This window comes from Lipophrys pholis (genome assembly GCF_963383615.2).
Source record: "Lipophrys pholis genome assembly, chromosome: 20".
NCBI classification, from domain to species: Eukaryota; Metazoa; Chordata; class Actinopteri; order Blenniiformes; family Blenniidae; genus Lipophrys; species Lipophrys pholis.
Genome location: NC_137648.1, coordinates 1,467,301 through 1,484,311, shown reverse-complemented (window position 1 = coordinate 1,484,311; position 17,011 = coordinate 1,467,301). Strand labels below are relative to the sequence as shown.

General features: G+C 42.0%; 1 protein-coding gene across 1 annotated transcript; it reads left to right on the top strand.

Moving 5' to 3' along the window:
• Window positions 1–9,234: 9,234 nt before the first annotated feature.
• Window positions 9,235–16,706, top strand: LOC308125814 (uncharacterized protein). Its single transcript, XM_080489815.1, has 4 exons — window positions 9,235–9,403; window positions 9,593–12,086; window positions 13,034–13,151; window positions 15,551–16,706. The coding sequence occupies exons 2-4, from the start codon at window positions 9,602–9,604 to the stop codon at window positions 15,789–15,791; spliced, it is 2,844 nt and encodes a 947-aa protein (XP_080345941.1). The 5' UTR covers window positions 9,235–9,403; window positions 9,593–9,601; the 3' UTR covers window positions 15,792–16,706.
• The last annotated feature ends 305 nt before the right edge of the window (window positions 16,707–17,011 follow it).

Here is a 17,011-nt window from a genome sequence, read left to right as displayed (position 1 = left end):
GGGAGAACAAGCAGACTCCACACATGGAGAACATGCAGACTCCACACATGGAGAACATGCAGACCCCACACAGAAAAGGCGGTGAAGCGAGAGCGCTAACCGCTGTGCAACCATATTGCCGAACAACATCATTGTCATGTTTAACTGATATACAACCGTTTGACCAAGCAGCTCAAAATAAACATCCCGTCTGGAGCCAAGCGGGTCAACGAGGTTCCCTCATAGATGGACCGACTGCATGTCGGTTCCCTGTACGGGTCACTGGTGGGAAATGAGTGCATGGGCTTAAAATGGGAAATCCACTAAGGTCTCAAATGGTTTGATCAAATACGCAGACACAAACCAACTGGGCTGATGGCATGGAGTCAATGTAATATCCAAAGAAAAGAAGAAATACACAGGAGGTCCACTTGGACAAACACAATCATTGACCTACATGATGATTAAGATCGACCTGGTTCTTGAATAGAAGAGGATTCTAGGAGCAGAGCTTTGACTGGTGAAAGTTGCTTTTTCTTCTTCTATGAGGAAATGTTCCTGTATAGAGAGTCCATCAGGGGGTTTCCCTCTGCTGCCCGAGGCAAGGTCAACCGTGTTAAGCTGGGAGATTCACTTCTCTGTTTGTCTTGTCCGTCTTCCAGTTTGACCACAAAACTGACTAAAAACTGTTGAAAAAAGAAAAAGAAGAAGAAGAAGATGGAACAGAGTCACAAATGACGCGTCTCCTCTCAAATCTGCAACGTCTCACTGAGCGTTCTGTCGATTTAAACAACGGGGGTCCACTTGGTGGTTGGAGGGATGGAGGACATTGGACAATGGACATTGACCATATTGAACATACGGTAGCTTTTAGGACATGCAGGCTAGATTTCTTTAAAAAACTATTTATTGTTTGTATCTAACCACTTAATTCATACATACCTTGAGGGTTGTAGAGGGGTTGGACACACACACTCACTCGGGTTAATTCAGAGTCGCCATTAAGCTCAAATGCAGGTTTTTGGACTGTGGAAGGACGCAGCTCAGGCCTTTTGGGCACGGTGGTACTTTAAGACCTCAAACAAAATGAGCCCTCGCTGACTCAGTCTTTGAGTTTGATCTCCCTCCTCCAGCTCTGCAGACTCACAGCAGCGGTAATCTGTTGGAGTCATCGTACTCTGTACCCATTTCCTGCTCTGAGCACCGTGGGGGGGCGAATCATTTAGACTTCCCATCGTAACGATCGAAGTCGTGTCACGGGGAACATAATTCAATTTAATCAAATTATTCGGGACTTATTGTGTCACATTGGTACCGAAGGCACCTGCTGGCACACGCATAGGGAACACAATGTTCACTTGTGACAACGTACTGGAGACACAATCAGATCCTGTGGTTTGATTCACTGCTGCGTCATCTCCTCTGTAGGTGGATGAACATTCAGTGGGGAGGCAGCAGTCCAGCCAGGGGACGGTCAGTTTCCTTTCCTAACAGAGACCTCTGCTGGTAGCACGGGCTTTATAGCAGGAAAGGATGGGGAGTCACCGAATGGAACGATCAAACACCCAAAATAGACATAAAATGAGCAAATAAGACTCAGTGACCAGAAATAGATGACTGGAAGTGACTTAAATAAGTGACTTAAATAAAATTATGCAAAATTTCATTTCACTTTTGGATTCCAAGCATGCAAAAAAGTCCTATACATAATTCACACCAACCAACCAGAAGATATCGCACCAAACAAACAGTGAATAAATAACAGCAGAACAATATAAGTGGATTATAATCTGGAGTGGGAAGAAGAACAACTTATTAAATCCCACTCCTTCACCAACTTATTTAATAATCAATTCATTTAAACATGCTTGAACTATTATATTCAGACTAACTGGTGAAAATATATTTAAAAAAAAAAACTACATGTGTTTTGTTAAAATAAAGAAATGATATATAATAATAATTTGAATTGGATACATTATTTAAAATGTGACAAAATATATACTGATACATTTATTCTGTCAGGATAGACATTAACGGTAGAAGATGACAAGAACCAAGACATGTTTCAGGTTTCAAGTTGCAGGTTTGATTCCCCATCTCTTCCTGCCAAAGTGTCCTTGAGCAAGACTCTGAACCCCAAACTGCTGCCATTGGATGGATAGAGCGCCTCACATAGCAGCCACATCTATTGATTATTGTTTTTTTAAAGAATTTCCTTCTGGGATTAATGAAGTATTTCTATTCTATTCTATACTGTGTAAAATGACATTACAAACCAAAAACCAAACAAAACAACCACAGACAATACATAAAATGGCCAAACACTGCAGTAAGGGTAGTTTCAGTAAAAAGTAAAAATCACACATAATTAAAGACGAACACAAAAAATAGGGAAGTCGGATCAAAATGTGATGAAAGAGGGATCAAACCACCGTATCGGGCCGCACAGAAAAAAGAGAAATTAGAGCCAAAATGACATTACAAGGAAAAATGACTAAATACAGATCTGAATCCAGCAGAATGGCCAGAAATACAAAGTCATCATGAAAAGAAACCCATTTATTAACATTCAACACACTTATGTATGAATGGACCGACCAACTGATTAACTGACCCACCGACCAACTGACCGACCAACCAACTGACCCACCGACCAACTGACCCACCGATCAACTGACCCACCGATCAACTGACCCACCGACCAACTGACCCACCGATCAACTGACCCACCGACCAACTGACCGACCGACCCACTGACCAACTGACCCACCGACCAACTGACCGACCCACCAACTGGCCCAGCAACCAACCGACCCACCGACCAACTGACCCACCAACCAACCGACCCACCGACCAACTGACCAGTGAACCGACAAACCAACATTTGACCAACCAACTGACTGACCAATGGACCGACCAACTAACAACTGAACGGCAAACTGACTGACTGACCAACCAACAACTGACTGACCAACTAACTGACCGACCGATGGACCAACTGACCAAGCAAACGACCAACCAATAACTGAATGGCAAACTGACCGACTGACCAACCAACCAACCAACAACTGACGGACCAAGTAACTGACCGACCAACAAACCAACCAACCTACCAGCCATCGACCAACCAAACGACCAGCCAACCGTCTGACCGATCGACTGAACAACTGACCGATCAAGTTACCGATCAACCAACCATCTGACTAACTGAACAACTGACCGACCGACCGACTGACTGACCAACGAATAATTGAATAATAATCTAAACCATGAAAACACCACCGGCCCTCAAATCAACCAACCAATCAACCAAAGAATTAATGAGTCAATGAAAGAACCAACAACTCAGTAAACCAACAAAGGAGCGACCCAAACAACTGACCGACCAACAAAAGAAGCAACTCACCAACCTCCCATCCTGCTCTGCCCTGGTGGCCGAGACACAACATGACAGTGACCATTACCCCGGAAGTTCTTCTATTTCTACCAGCTTTTCACGCTGGTTAGTTGGTTAGTTGGTTAGTTGGTTAGTTGGTTAGTTAGTTAGTTAGTTAGTTAGTTAGTTAGTTAGTTAGTTAGTTAGTTAGTTAGTTAGTTAGTTAGTTAGTTACCAGCACTAAGACATGATGAAAGGTTGCTATGACAAGAAAATGTGTTTTTTCTTTTCTTATGGACTCTTCCAGAATCCAGGAGGTAAAATGTTAAAACATGCGACCCAGTTTTAGTTGTTGAAGTTCTTCTCTGATGCGTTGTGAAGGGGATTCCTCATCACTCACACAAACACGTATTTCCAGCATCAGACAGACTGACGGCATTTTTCTTCAGGTTGAATCGGTCAAATGTTGATATTTCTGCCGGAGCTGCAGTGACGCCATCTTTGATATCCCAGAATCCTTTGCGGCAGGTTCCTGAAGACGTCAGTGAGTGAAACATAAACACAGTTTGATGGAGAATAATTGTGGTTCACTCGTCGACGTATCGACTTCGGTGTGATCGATTTGGGCGACTGCGGGTTGGAAATGAGAGTAAATGAGTGGTGGTGGTGGTTTTGTTTTTGTTGTGCAGAAGTGAGGCTTTTTATGGGAAGCACATAAAAGAAAAATAGAATTCTGGTAGAGTAACTTTGACATCACATCCTCATACACATGGTTGTATTTTTGCTTTTATCTTTTCATATTTAGTTTTTTGGTAACTTTTTTTTTTATTTCACTTTTTGCTATTATACAAGATTAAATATGTCCTCTTGTTCAAGTTGTTCATCTTTTAATTCTCCTGGAGCAAAACAAGGTAATAAACTATGAGAATGTAAAAATACTGAATAGTAAAAGCATTTTTTTTATATATATATATATATATATATATATTGCAGCTTTACATGAACTACAGGTGACCTTCTTTATTTAACAAACTGGCATTTAACGGGTCAAAATCATGGAAACGACGAACGAATCAAATCAAGACTGAAGTTGGAAAGAAAAGATGAAACAACAACAAATAAAAAAAAATTGAAATTACCTTCAGGGTGGATCGAAGACGAAACACCATTTCTGGAATAAATTGTCTGAATAAAGAAGCTTCTGATAATAATCTTTGTTGGTAACACAAAAAAAACAACACAAAAGGGAACAACTGACACAAAGAGCAGTTCACTATAGAAACACAACCACAGAAATACAACATACAGATCTTATGACACTTTTTTTTTCTTGTTGTACTTTTTAATCTTGATTGTTCTGTTTTGCACCAACGTCGTCAAAACAAATCCCTCATATTGAGTAAACTCTACCTGCAATAAACCCGATTCTGATTCTGAGTTATAAATACACAAACAATATTGTGCCTCAGCAAGACGACCTCTCCTAAGAACGCCTCCCTGCTAAACCTCGGGACTGACGGCCGACTAAAACGCTTTGAAAGACATTTGCAGCGACAATAATTGATCTATTGAGAACATCTCCCTGTTTCCATTCAGGTCCTTCTATTCATTTGTTTTCTCGCGTCATTGTTGGCAGAAACGTTCCCAGTCAGACGGCAAAGCAACAAATCCTTCATTAGATTGAGGAACTGCTGATTTATGAAACACAAATGGGGAAGTGAAGAACTTATAACATCAAAACCACTTTGGAAGGTCTCACAACAAATTGCACTTCATAATTCATGCAGCGGTGCCTGACCTTGTGCTGTGTCCACAATATCACCGATCAATGATTCAGTCGATGTCTGATAGCCGGTGCTTCGACGCACATCGAGCTGAGACGTCCTTCCTTTGTGAAGTCTCACTGTTTTCCACCTGAAGCCTGAATCACTTCACTGATTGCATAAAAGTGTACTTCTTTCTCAGAGTTTGACTCACAACGCAGCGTCACACCATCTTATGGAACACTTCAATAATACTACCTTGTACAATAGCCACTCGTGTAATTACTCAACTTTCAGGTTTCTCTTCCTCATGCGGAGTCCCGACTCCCTCTTCAATTCATGTGTTTTTGTAGTTGATTACTCATTATCTGAAGCTAGAAATGCGTCGACATGAACCGGCTTGCCAAGAGGTGGTGTTTAGACCCTCTACATGTCGTACAAACGAACAAGTTCCACCACATCTCAACCAATATGTCAGCATTGAGCGGTTCAAAGTGTAACGCTGCATAACTCCTCGGATGTTCCCGTGTCACGTTACGTTTCATAAATAACGTCCTGTAGCAGTATGATCACAGAGTGACCGTCTCATTTTGGACTGGCTCAGTCCCATCCGGTGTCCACAGATCACATCCAGCATGTTCTTCTTGTTTCTGAGGACGTCCATGATTTCATGAAGCAGAATTTAACTGGACACTGAATATTAAGATTCCCCAGGCGATGATTCTACCCGTCTCAGGCCCTGTGGTTTTTAAAAGTACTTTTGAAAACTTGTTTTGCATTTTGGTGGTCCGTGCACAGTAACTGAAAACACAACTTTTTGAGTTCCGAGTTTGAGTTCCTCCTCAGGTGGAACTTTTCGAAAGCGCTGAGGCTCCATTTTCGGGCCCATTTATACCATAACATGCGTTCCGGATGATCTGATCACAAGTGTGAACAGGCACCAAAGTGCTGGGGGCCTGCAGAGACATGGAACCCTATAGCGGCCTGGGCAGAGGAACCTGAATTTCTCATAACTGTTCGTCGGGCCATTTATCGGAAGTGACATAGAGGTAGTAACTCAACCCGATCTCAAGTGGTTAGCTCAAAACGTAAAGAAGTAAAGTGTAAAGAGTCTGCGTCAGTGCTCGCCACTTGTGATTTGATCACTTGAAAATACACCTTTGTGCAACTTTTTGAAAATGATCGGGCTTCGTCCCCATGCTTCTGCGCATGTGCACCATGGACCTAGTAACTAGTAGCCCTGCACATGGTCAGTAGAGACAAACAGAAAAAAGTTTCCTCCGTCGTGTCATGACTCCCAGTTCATATTCTCCTGGACTTGGTGCTTTTATTTTGACAGTCACCATAATAACAATCCAACTTGGTCATCTGTCCACTAGAATGTCTGTGTTGTCCCATTGTTAATGTTTATGTGGTATTGTTATCTCATTTTTAACTCTTTTGTGAATTATGAAATTATTCACAGAAAATCATGCAATTATTCACAATTAGATTTTAGTTTTTTTTTTATGGTTGTCTAAGAAATCATAAAGTCATTGCAAAGAAATGCAACATGGGACAGGTTAACAAAAGGACATGGACACCTTCATATGGAGCCACAAACACACTGAGCTGCGATAGTTGTAGAAACAACTGCATAGTGAGACATTCTAGTTCAAACTGACCACTGCTTTTGTCACCCATGTACTATTAAAGGATTACGGCTCATGAGGGCGGCTGATTACATTCATTAAAGAGGATAAAAGCTAAATATCACGTCCAATGGCTAAAATCAGTCTTGTTCGGAAAATCTTAAAGGGGACATATCATGCTAAATCCACTTTTTTAGCCCTTAAATGCATTTTGTTGTATATTTAGAGTGTTTAGAAGTACAGAAAAGTTCAAAGTAGTCTCTTCAGGTGCTCCGTTGATATCTTTATATTCTGTTTTGGTCATATTTTGCGATCGGTTTTGATTTTTCTATTCTCTATTACGTTTTTTGAACAATGACATCACAGTATTCGCAGTGGAACTGCCAAATTAGGACATCGACATTTCGAGCAATCCGCCATTTTTGTTTCTCGCTGCGATTTTGTAGTCCAACCTAAGGGTGCCGAAGTTACGAGAGGATAAGTCGAAATGTTCGGTTGTTGGATGTAGTAACCCACAAGCTTCGTTACACCGTCTCCCAGCATCAGAACCTTTTCGAAGTGCCTGGTTGAGTTTTATTTTTCACAGAAATGTACCCACATCTGTGGGTAAGGTCATTTTTGTGTGCGCGAATCACTTTAAGGACGACTGCTTCAGCAACCTCCGCCAGTATAAAGAAGGATTTGCCGAAAGACTTGGTCTGATTGAGCGGTCAGTTCCTTCTATCTATGGAGACGACGAACAGAGCACTTCGGTAAGCTGTATATAACGCTAAAAAGTGTGATGATAAGACGTCCCTGTCATTGTTTTGTTAGCATTAGCAGTTGCACCGTCTTCATATGTTAGCGCTGTGTGCTCGTTTTAGATTAGAATGTAACTTCTGTGTTAAATAGTCGTTGTAATACAGGCAGTATTGTAGTAGTGGGCATGGATGGAGAAGTTAGTGTAAATATAGTAACACACCATTGCGTTACATCCATATGAAGACGTTGTTCTTCAGGTGCATCATCGTCATTTTCATCTCGCTCCGCCGGGTCCGACTCTGGCTCCAACATGTATGGCTGGATGGACAAATCTTCCGTTGTTGACATTTTGTAAATAATGTGTGAATATAAAGTTTCTGCGCCGCTAGATAATTGTATCTGTTCTATCAAACTACAAAGATGGCCGAACAGGGTGACGTTGAACCGAGTGTCACCTCTGCAACCTGGAGAGGAGGCGGGGTATGAAGTGTCTCATTTGCATTTGAAGAGACCGCCCCAAAACGAGTTGCTCTCAGAAGCACATCAGAAAAGGGGTAGAAAAGGGGCCTGTGGAGCTCTAATAATGAGGAATTCAGACCCAAGCATTGCAGTTTCGCGTTGTATAGACCACAACTGTATGATTTATATGTAAAAAGGAAGGATTTAAAAGCATGATATGTCTCCTTTAAATCAAATAAAAACACTGTCTTTCGTAAAATCACAAACGTATAGGATTTAATTTGTTAGAAGAACGTTGCAGAGCACGTGATCAATGTGCTGCAGTCTGACACGAGACTTACAGAGTTTCTGAGATGCTCAACCAGACTGAAACAATTCCTTATACGGTTATGGATCTATACGCGTCTTCACAGACCTTATATGGTTCCATCATATAGCTTCACACACGTGTGCACACACTCAGTATTTTTCCACTGTTAATCGTCCCTCATAGCCCATGTTTGCATTTAGGCTCAAATACCAGAAATATATGATATATATATATATGTTGTTTTTTCTTTCAACCTTTTTCATCGTGTTTGTTTCACACCGTAAGTCGTTGATTAAGAAAAACAACTACTAAATCCTAACAGAAGGGACATTGAGGTGATTCTTTTTTCTCTTATTGTCAGCAACATACGTCATTAGTAATTAACAATGGACACTGTGATCTGCTTTTATTGACATATAGGGTTTATTTTAGTCACCTATATCTGATACACACTCTTCATATAAACAAACCCAAACTGTACAAGCCTCCGTCCGCATCATCGACTTTTCCCTCGGCTGGAATTCCGATTCTAATCAATCCGACATTTATTTGACATTTAACTTGCATTGGTTCTACAAGTACTAAAATGTCAACAAATAATAATAATAGCAGTGTGGAGCAGCAAAGAGGTAATAATGTGCACATTATGTATGTGAAATACTTAGAAATATTACCCATAAAACAAATTCAAACCATCACATTGTCTCGTTCAGAAAGTTGTTTCAGTGCGATAGTAGACCACTAGATCCGTGTGCGATGATTTCAGGCGCTAAAAATGTTTTTGGGGACTTCCAGTCTCTGGTCAATGACTAAAAAAAGAAGGCCGGTCTCTTTGCATTACCAGAGGAACTGATTTCAACCACAAGATGTCCAAAAACAAGCATGTGAAGTCTGAGTCTCTATTATAACCAGGTTGAGATGACTCCACCCAGGCCGTCCACTCTCACTTCCTCACTTCCTCAGTCGACACACACAGTATAAAGAAGGTAGACGACAGGCAGGCAGAGGAAAGACGTGGATGAAGTCACACTCTGGACAGAAATGATTGGATTTCAACCCAAAAGGGTGCAACATTAACCTTAAGAATCGGTTAAAACAAAATACAAGAAACTGAAGAGAGGATTGGTCTTTAATCAACCCAGTGAGTATTTCATTATTTTTTAGTCAAATTTGAATCAATATTTAAAGTACAATATTTTTGCTGTCTTCACAATGTAATATTGCACTTTATTGGTCTGTTTTATTTGTTTTTTTCAAAGAAAATCCACTGTTTCTTTTGGAAACCAGCTAAACAACACACCTTTTTTTTTTTTCTTATTCTTGTTTGTAGAACGGAAAAATGTCTCTCCAATCAGCAGGAAGATTCAAACCGAGCATCATTTCCCTTTTGTTGAATATTGTTTTTGTTGTACCAGCCTGCGGATTCTCGCTCAAGAGCTGCAGGATCAGCGAGGGCACAGCGATCTGTAGCAATGGTGGCCTCAAAGCTGTTCCTCGAGATATTCCCTCCACTGTCATAGGCATCGACTTAACCATCAACAGGATTTCAACCATACAAGCGGCTAATTTTACGGATCTACCGGAGCTGATGAAGTTAGACCTGAGCCGTAACTACATCACCAAGATTAACGGTGGCGCTTTTGCTCACTTGAACTCCCTCAAGATCTTGAATCTCAACAACAACAAGCTCAGCACACTGGAAGAGGATGTTTTTGTGGGTTTGAGCCAGCTCACCCAACTCAGGATAACCAGCAATTCCATCCAAAATGTGAAATCCGCTGCTTTCCGATCCACGACGAGCTTAAAGCTCCTGGATCTTTCCCGCAACAAACTCCGGCAAGTTGACGCCGTCCTGCGGCATCTGCCACACCTCCTGGAGCTCTACGTAAATACTAACCAGTTAACCGCCTTTCGGTCGTGGGAAGTGAGCAACAGCTCACTTGGGCTCCGTTACCTCGGTTTGTCTGACAATCCGGTGAGAGTCTTCAACGTCACCGCCGACGTCTTTCCCAATCTCAAGTGGCTCAGCCTGAGCGGCTCGTCCCGAAAGCACCCGATGAAGTTTGAAGTGCGTGACCGGACCTTCCTGAGAAACGTGTCCTCGCTTGATATCAGCGGCCTCTCCATGGCTCTTGACGACCTGAGAACTTTCCTGGAGAGTTTGAACTCCTCGCTAGCTTCGCTAAAGATGGACGGGATGAGACGGAACCTGGGCGAGCTGATCGACATCTCCTGCACCATCCCGACGCTCTCCAGGCTGCAACTCCGGAAGAGCAACCTCCGCTCCATCGGTTCGGACCTGTTCAGGCTGTGCGTTAACATCGCTGAGCTCGATATAAGAGACAGTGATGTGAGAAATATCAGCGATGACGCCTTCAAGTCCCTTCGGCGTTTAAGGATCTTGAACCTGAGTCGCAACAACCTTTTCTCCGTCCCGGCAGCCACGAGGAATCTGCCGAGGCTTCAGGAGCTGGATCTCAGCACCTGCAAGATAAACACGCTCCAATGTGACGATTTCGCCAATCAGACAAATCTCAGACACCTCTACCTTTATCAAAACTCAATTGAACATCTGATGAACTGTTTGTTTGAGGATTTACAACAATTGCGCGTTCTTAAACTGCAGACGAATCAGATCAGCGCCCTGAAGGATACCTTCAAAAATCACCTGCCAAAACTTCAAATATTACAGTTGAATGGAAATAAGATCGCCTCTATCAAGAACGAGGAATTTAGAGGCCTGACCTCCCTCCAGAACTTGTCTTTACACAACAACTCTATAAAGACTCTGAATAAGCATAGCTTTCTTGGATTGACGAATCTTACCCTTCTTAACCTGCAAGTGAATAAAATCCCAGCGGAGCAGCTGAAAAATGGCGCGTTCGACGTCCTGATCAACCTCCGAAGCCTGGATCTGACCGAGAACAACATCCAATACAAGACTATGTTGCCTTTGCCGTCTCCACCGTTCTCCAACCTGTCCCGTCTGGAGGAGCTGAGCATTCGTGGACAGAGTCACAGGGGATGGTCGTATCTGCCTCGGAACTTCCTGCAAGGTCTGTCCAACCTCTTGAGCCTCAACTGCAGGAACATGAGACTTTTATCGCTGCACGAAGACACGTTCACCTTCACGCCTCAGCTAGAACACCTCGACATCAACTCCAATACCCTCTCCCACCTCTCGCCGGGACTCTTCTCCCCTGTCGGGAACCTGAAGACCCTTTACCTGAGCAGGAACTATCTGAAGTCGTTAGATTTCTTCCTGCACGCCAATCTCACCAAGCTGGAGTTCCTGCAGGCGAGGATGAATCAATATTCAGTCTTCAGAGCAGAAGTGATCAACTCCTTACCTGCTTTGGTTTACGTGGATATCCAGGGGAACAGTTTTACGTGCGACTGCGATAACGAGTGGTTCATCCAGTGGGTGCGCGATGATCCACAGACGCAGGTGTTCGATGCCTACAACTTTGAATGCAACTATCCTCCGAGCTTGAAGGGCAAGCCGCTGCTGGGCTTCGACATCCAGTCGTGCTCGTTGGACACCGGCTTTATCTGCTTCGTCGCGACCACGTGCGCCACGCTCTGTCTGATGGTGGTGCCCTCCGTCTACCACTTCATGAGGTGGCAGCTGGTCTACACGTACTACATCTTCTTGGCTTGGCTTGCCGACACAAAGCAGAAAAACAGGGAGGCCCCTCATCAGTACGACGCCTTCATCTCCTACAACGCCCACGATGAGCCCTGGGTCATTGAAGAGCTCCTACCCAGGCTGGAAGGGGAGCAGGGATGGAGGTTGTGTCTGCACCATCGGGACTTTGAACCAGGCAAGACTGCATCAGTACAGTCAAATATTTAGCTGTGTGTTTGACATGACTATTAGCAGTTTGTATTTGGTTCAAAAGTCCTTAAAATCACTTTTCAAATATTGAAGCACTTTGAAGAACGTCCATGAATTCATGGCTCACAGATGATCAGCTTGTCAGATTAATATCCACACAGCAGGTTGATATTTATGGCTTCGAGGGAAAAGCTGTGTTTACTATTCAACAAGTGGCCATAAAATTCTGAACTTTCATGCTCCCCAGAGTGAAATACTACCGTCAGCTTTTCATTAAGTGCTATGAAGTGCCATCTTACAACACTCTTAATATTTTTACTATGGTTATCTTCTGCGGTTCAGTTCCCACCTTTTTTCTTCAGTGTATAGCTAAGCTGCCAACACTGGATGAATGGATGAACAGTGATTGAGAAAAGTTTGTGAGAAACTGTATTTTTGATTTTGATAACTTGTGAATTTTAAGGAGTAAAGCAAAAAAAAAAAACACACACAAAAAACAAAAACAAAAAGCAACCCTGCAAATATTTCATTTCATGTGTAATAAAGTTAAAATACATAAAAGTTTGAATACAATTTCTCAAGCTTGTACAGCTTGTTTAATGGCTTCTCATTTCCAATTAAATAATACATTTTGGAAAATGTGTTTTTGTAAGACTATATAAATTTTATCTGCCTCATATCATTTATCTCAAAAATTAAATAACAGAACAAAATAATATATGTATTGTTACATGAGATCAATAGACGTAAAAATATTGACAGCAAGTTTAATTTGCTAATGCACTGAAACAGCAGCAGGTTTTCCAGTCTTGTGCTTTCAATAGGACTCCAGAAGGTGTCCCCACTGCACTTTGATATATTACTCACATCATGAGTTCACTTTGTTCTTGTTCTCCTCCTCCTCCTCCTCCTCCTCCCCCTCCTCCTCCTCAGGGAAATCTGTCATAGATAACATCACCGAGGCCATCTATGGCAGCAGGAAGACCCTCTGTGTGATCAGCCGGAGATACCTGGAGAGCGAGTGGTGCTCCAGAGAGATCCAAGCAGCCAGGTAACACGTCTGCTCACATTTCAGAAATCTGCTTCAGACTGAGCTGAAATGTTTACAACACTTTTCTTCATGAAAAGCAAATCATAAATATTTATTTCAGTGTACAATGGAAACAGGATTTCAACAATAAACCAACCAATATAAAATTACAATACTCAGAGCTGTTGGCAGACAGAGAGTCCATATTCTCAGCAGCCTGATTTTCCACAATTTAATATCCTTAAACAAACATTTCACACGTCTTCACCTCGTCCAAATGGCTTTAAGATTTTTTGGGGAAAATGAAAAATAATAATTATAACAATTAATATTATTTTTATTTATTCCAAATATATACAGGTACTTCTCAAAAAATTAGCATATTATGATAAAGTTCATTATTTTCCATAATGTAATGATAAAAATTAGACTTTCATATATTTTAGATTCATTACACAAAACTGAAGTAGTTCAAGCCTTTTATTGTTTTAATATAGATGATTTTGGCAAAAAAGTAAAGAAAAACCAAAAATCCCCATCTCAAAAAATTAGCATATTTCATCTGACCAATAAAAGAAAAGTGTTTTTAATACAAAAAAAAAGTCAACCTTCAAATAATTATGTTCAGTTATGCATTCAATACTTGGTCAGGAATCCTTTTGCAGAAATGACTGCTTCAATGCGGCGTGGCATGGAGTCAATCAGCCGGTGGCACTGCTCAGGTGTTCTGGAGGCCCAGGATGCTTTGATAGCGGCCTTAAGCTCATCCACAGTGTTGGTCTGGTGTCTCTCAACTTCCTCTTCACAATATCCCACATATTCTCAATGGGGTTCAGGTCAGGAGAGTTGGTGGGCCAATAGAGCACAGTAATACCATGGTCAGTAAACCATTTGCCAGTGGTTTTGGCACTGTGAGCAGGTGCCAGGTCATGCTGAAAAAGGAAATCTTCATCTCCATAAAGCTTTTCAGCAGATGGAAGCATGAAGTGCTCCAAAATCTCCTGATAGCTCGCTGCATTGACCCTGCCCTTGATAAAACAAAGTGGACCAACACCAGCAGCTGACATGGCACCCCAGACCATCACTGACTGTGGGTACTTGACACTGGACTTCAGGCATTTTGGCATGTCCTTCTCCCCAGTCTTCCTCCAGACTCTGGAACCTTTATTTCCGAATGACATGCAAAATTTGCTTTCATCCGAAAAAAGTACTTTGGACCACTGAGCAACAGTCCAGTGCTGCTTCTCTGTAGCCCAGGTCAGGCGCTTCTGCCGCTGTTTCTTGTTCAAAAGTGGCTTGACCTGGGGAATGCGGCACCTGTAGCCCATTTCCTGCACACGCCTGTGCACGGTGGCTCTGGATGTTTCCACTCCAGACTCAGTCCACTGCTTCCGCAGGTCCCCAAAGGTCTGGAATCGGTCCTTCTCCACAATCTTCCTCAGGGTCCGGTCACCTCTACTGGTTGTGCAGCGTTTTCTGCCACACTTTTCTCTTCCCACAGACTTCCCACTGAGGTGCCTTGATACAGCACTCTGGGAACAGCCTATTCGCTCAGAAATGTCTTTTTGTGTCTTACCCTCTTGCTTGAGGGTGTCAATGATGGCCTTCTGGACAGCAGTCAGGTCGGCAGTCTTACCCATGATTGCGGTTTTGAGTAATGAAACAGCTGGGAAGTTTTAAAAGCCTCAGGAATCTTTTGCAGGTGTTTAGAGTTAATTCTTTGATTCAAGGGTGGGTGTGGTGCTCCAGATGATTAGGTTAATATCTCATTTAGAGTACCTTTTCATGATATGCTAATTTTTTGAGATGGGGATTTTTGGTTTTTCTTTACTTTTTTGCCAAAATCATCAATATTAAATCAATAAAAGGCTTGAACTACTTCAGTTGTGTGTAATGAATCTAAAATATATGAAAGTCTAATTTTTATCATTACATTATGGAAAATAATGAACTTTATCACAATATGCTAATTTTTTGAGAAGTACCTGTATATATATATATATATATATATATATATATATATATATATATATATATATATACACACATCGTTTTTTGTTTTTTGTTGGTGCCTTCTTATGGTTTTTAAGTGGTCTTGTATCCCCCCAAAAATATATTAATGTATCTACTACTACTATTATTATCAATAATAATAATAATAAAATTATAAATATTATTTTTCATTGATTTATTCCAAATGTTAATATTTTTATGCATTGTGTTAATGATAATAATAATAATAATAAAAAAAATTATTAATATTATTTTTCATTGATTTATTCCAAATGTTACTATTTTTATGTATTGTGTTATTATTATTATTATTACTATTGTTATTATGTGTGTGTCTTGTCTATGCTGATGTATTATTGGACACTAAATTCAGATTTTCTTAGTTTGTCTCTGTGTTTAACTTTTAGTTTCCGTCTGTTTGACGAGAAGAAGGACGTTCTGATCCTGGTGTTCCTGGAGGACATCCCCGCCTCGAAGCTGTCTCCGTACCACCGCATGAGGAAGCTGCTGAAGAGGCAGACCTATCTGAGCTGGACCCGGGCCGGGGAGCACCCAGGTCTCTTCTGGGAGAAACTACGTCAGGCTCTGCAGACCGGACAGGAGCTGGACAAGGACCGGTTCAACCTCACCGTGCTGGACACTAAGTGAAGAGAAGAACCGGAAAATTAAACCGGCAAGCAGCGTTGAACCTCCTCGCACACCTACGCTCGTTGGAACGTAGTGCATACGAACGTTTTGTGCACGTCAGAGTGTGATGGAAATGTGGGCTCACTATATTACATTTCTGACAAGTCGTCAGGACAGACCCCCCCCCCCTCAGCAAAACCTCAAATCACAGTTGCTATGTCAATGACCCTGTGTGCAATTTGTCAGCAGGGCACCAGTGTGGGCCTGCAGCTCACTGCAGGACTTGTGTGTCAGTCAGACCCGACACGTCAAAGTTCAGAGGACGAAAACTCACAAGTTTCCCCGTGAGTCGAACCATCAATGTATTTTACACTCGCAGCAACAGATTTAAGGTTAATATCATCCAGTAGTTAATAATGGCACATAAAAATGTAGAACATGCTCATTCCTGTTGCCAGCAGGCGGCGCTATGTCTGTGAATGGATATTGCCATATGGATTTGATCAGGGAAGATCTTTGATAAAGCATGTACAGTTTTCAGCCCATTGGAGCATGTAGAGCAGAGTTACATGTCACTTCCTGTTTCATGGTGAACCATCAGATTTTTGGCAGGCTGCCACGGCCACACCCTTTGACTTTTGCTGAAGAATTTTAATTCACTTTTTATTGCGCGATTTTCAAGTTAGCTGTGTAAACTGTGTCTGATTGGCGGCTCAGGGCTCTTTGTGTTGCACCTTCTTCCTGTGTGTGCGTGGCTTTTCTGCTTTTGTTTCTGTGTGGATCTCACAGAGCACAAATGTGTGCGTCAATTAATACGTTGATGGTAAATTCCTCATAGTTGTGGTTGTGTATGTTCAGATTGAAATGTACCGTGTCCCGCCTTCATGTATGGATGGACGACTTGTCACAATAAAATCAATATATTCTTCGTCTTTCAACAGCTGCGTTGTTATAAATAATTTATCACTTGAAATAATGTGAATATTCTAAAATGAATGCAAACATTGAAAGATGGTCAATGTTGCACTAAAGAGAGGCAGATTTGTTTTGGCTGTGTGAATTTCAGATGATTCGATTGGGGAAGCGGTCGACCTCAGAGGGGCGGAGCCTAGCCCACAGGGTGGATGACCATTTTGACGTCACGCGTACATTAAAGTTTCACTTTGCCTTAACAGCAGAGAACATAAGGCCCGTGGATCCAAACCGACCAAGAGGCTCCAACCTGGTCCCACCAAGCAAGG

Bases quoted from the DNA above. Each gene is read 5' to 3' on its own strand.
- LOC308125814 (XM_080489815.1), top strand. From the start codon at position 9,602: ATGTCTCTCCAATCAGCAGGAAGATTCAAACCGAGCATCATTTCCCTT. The intron at 12,087-13,033 runs GCAAGACTGCAT...CCTCCTCCTCAG, and splicing joins CCATCGGGACTTTGAACCAG to GGAAATCTGTCATAGATAAC. The intron at 13,152-15,550 runs GTAACACGTCTG...TTTAACTTTTAG, and splicing joins AGAGAGATCCAAGCAGCCAG to TTTCCGTCTGTTTGACGAGA.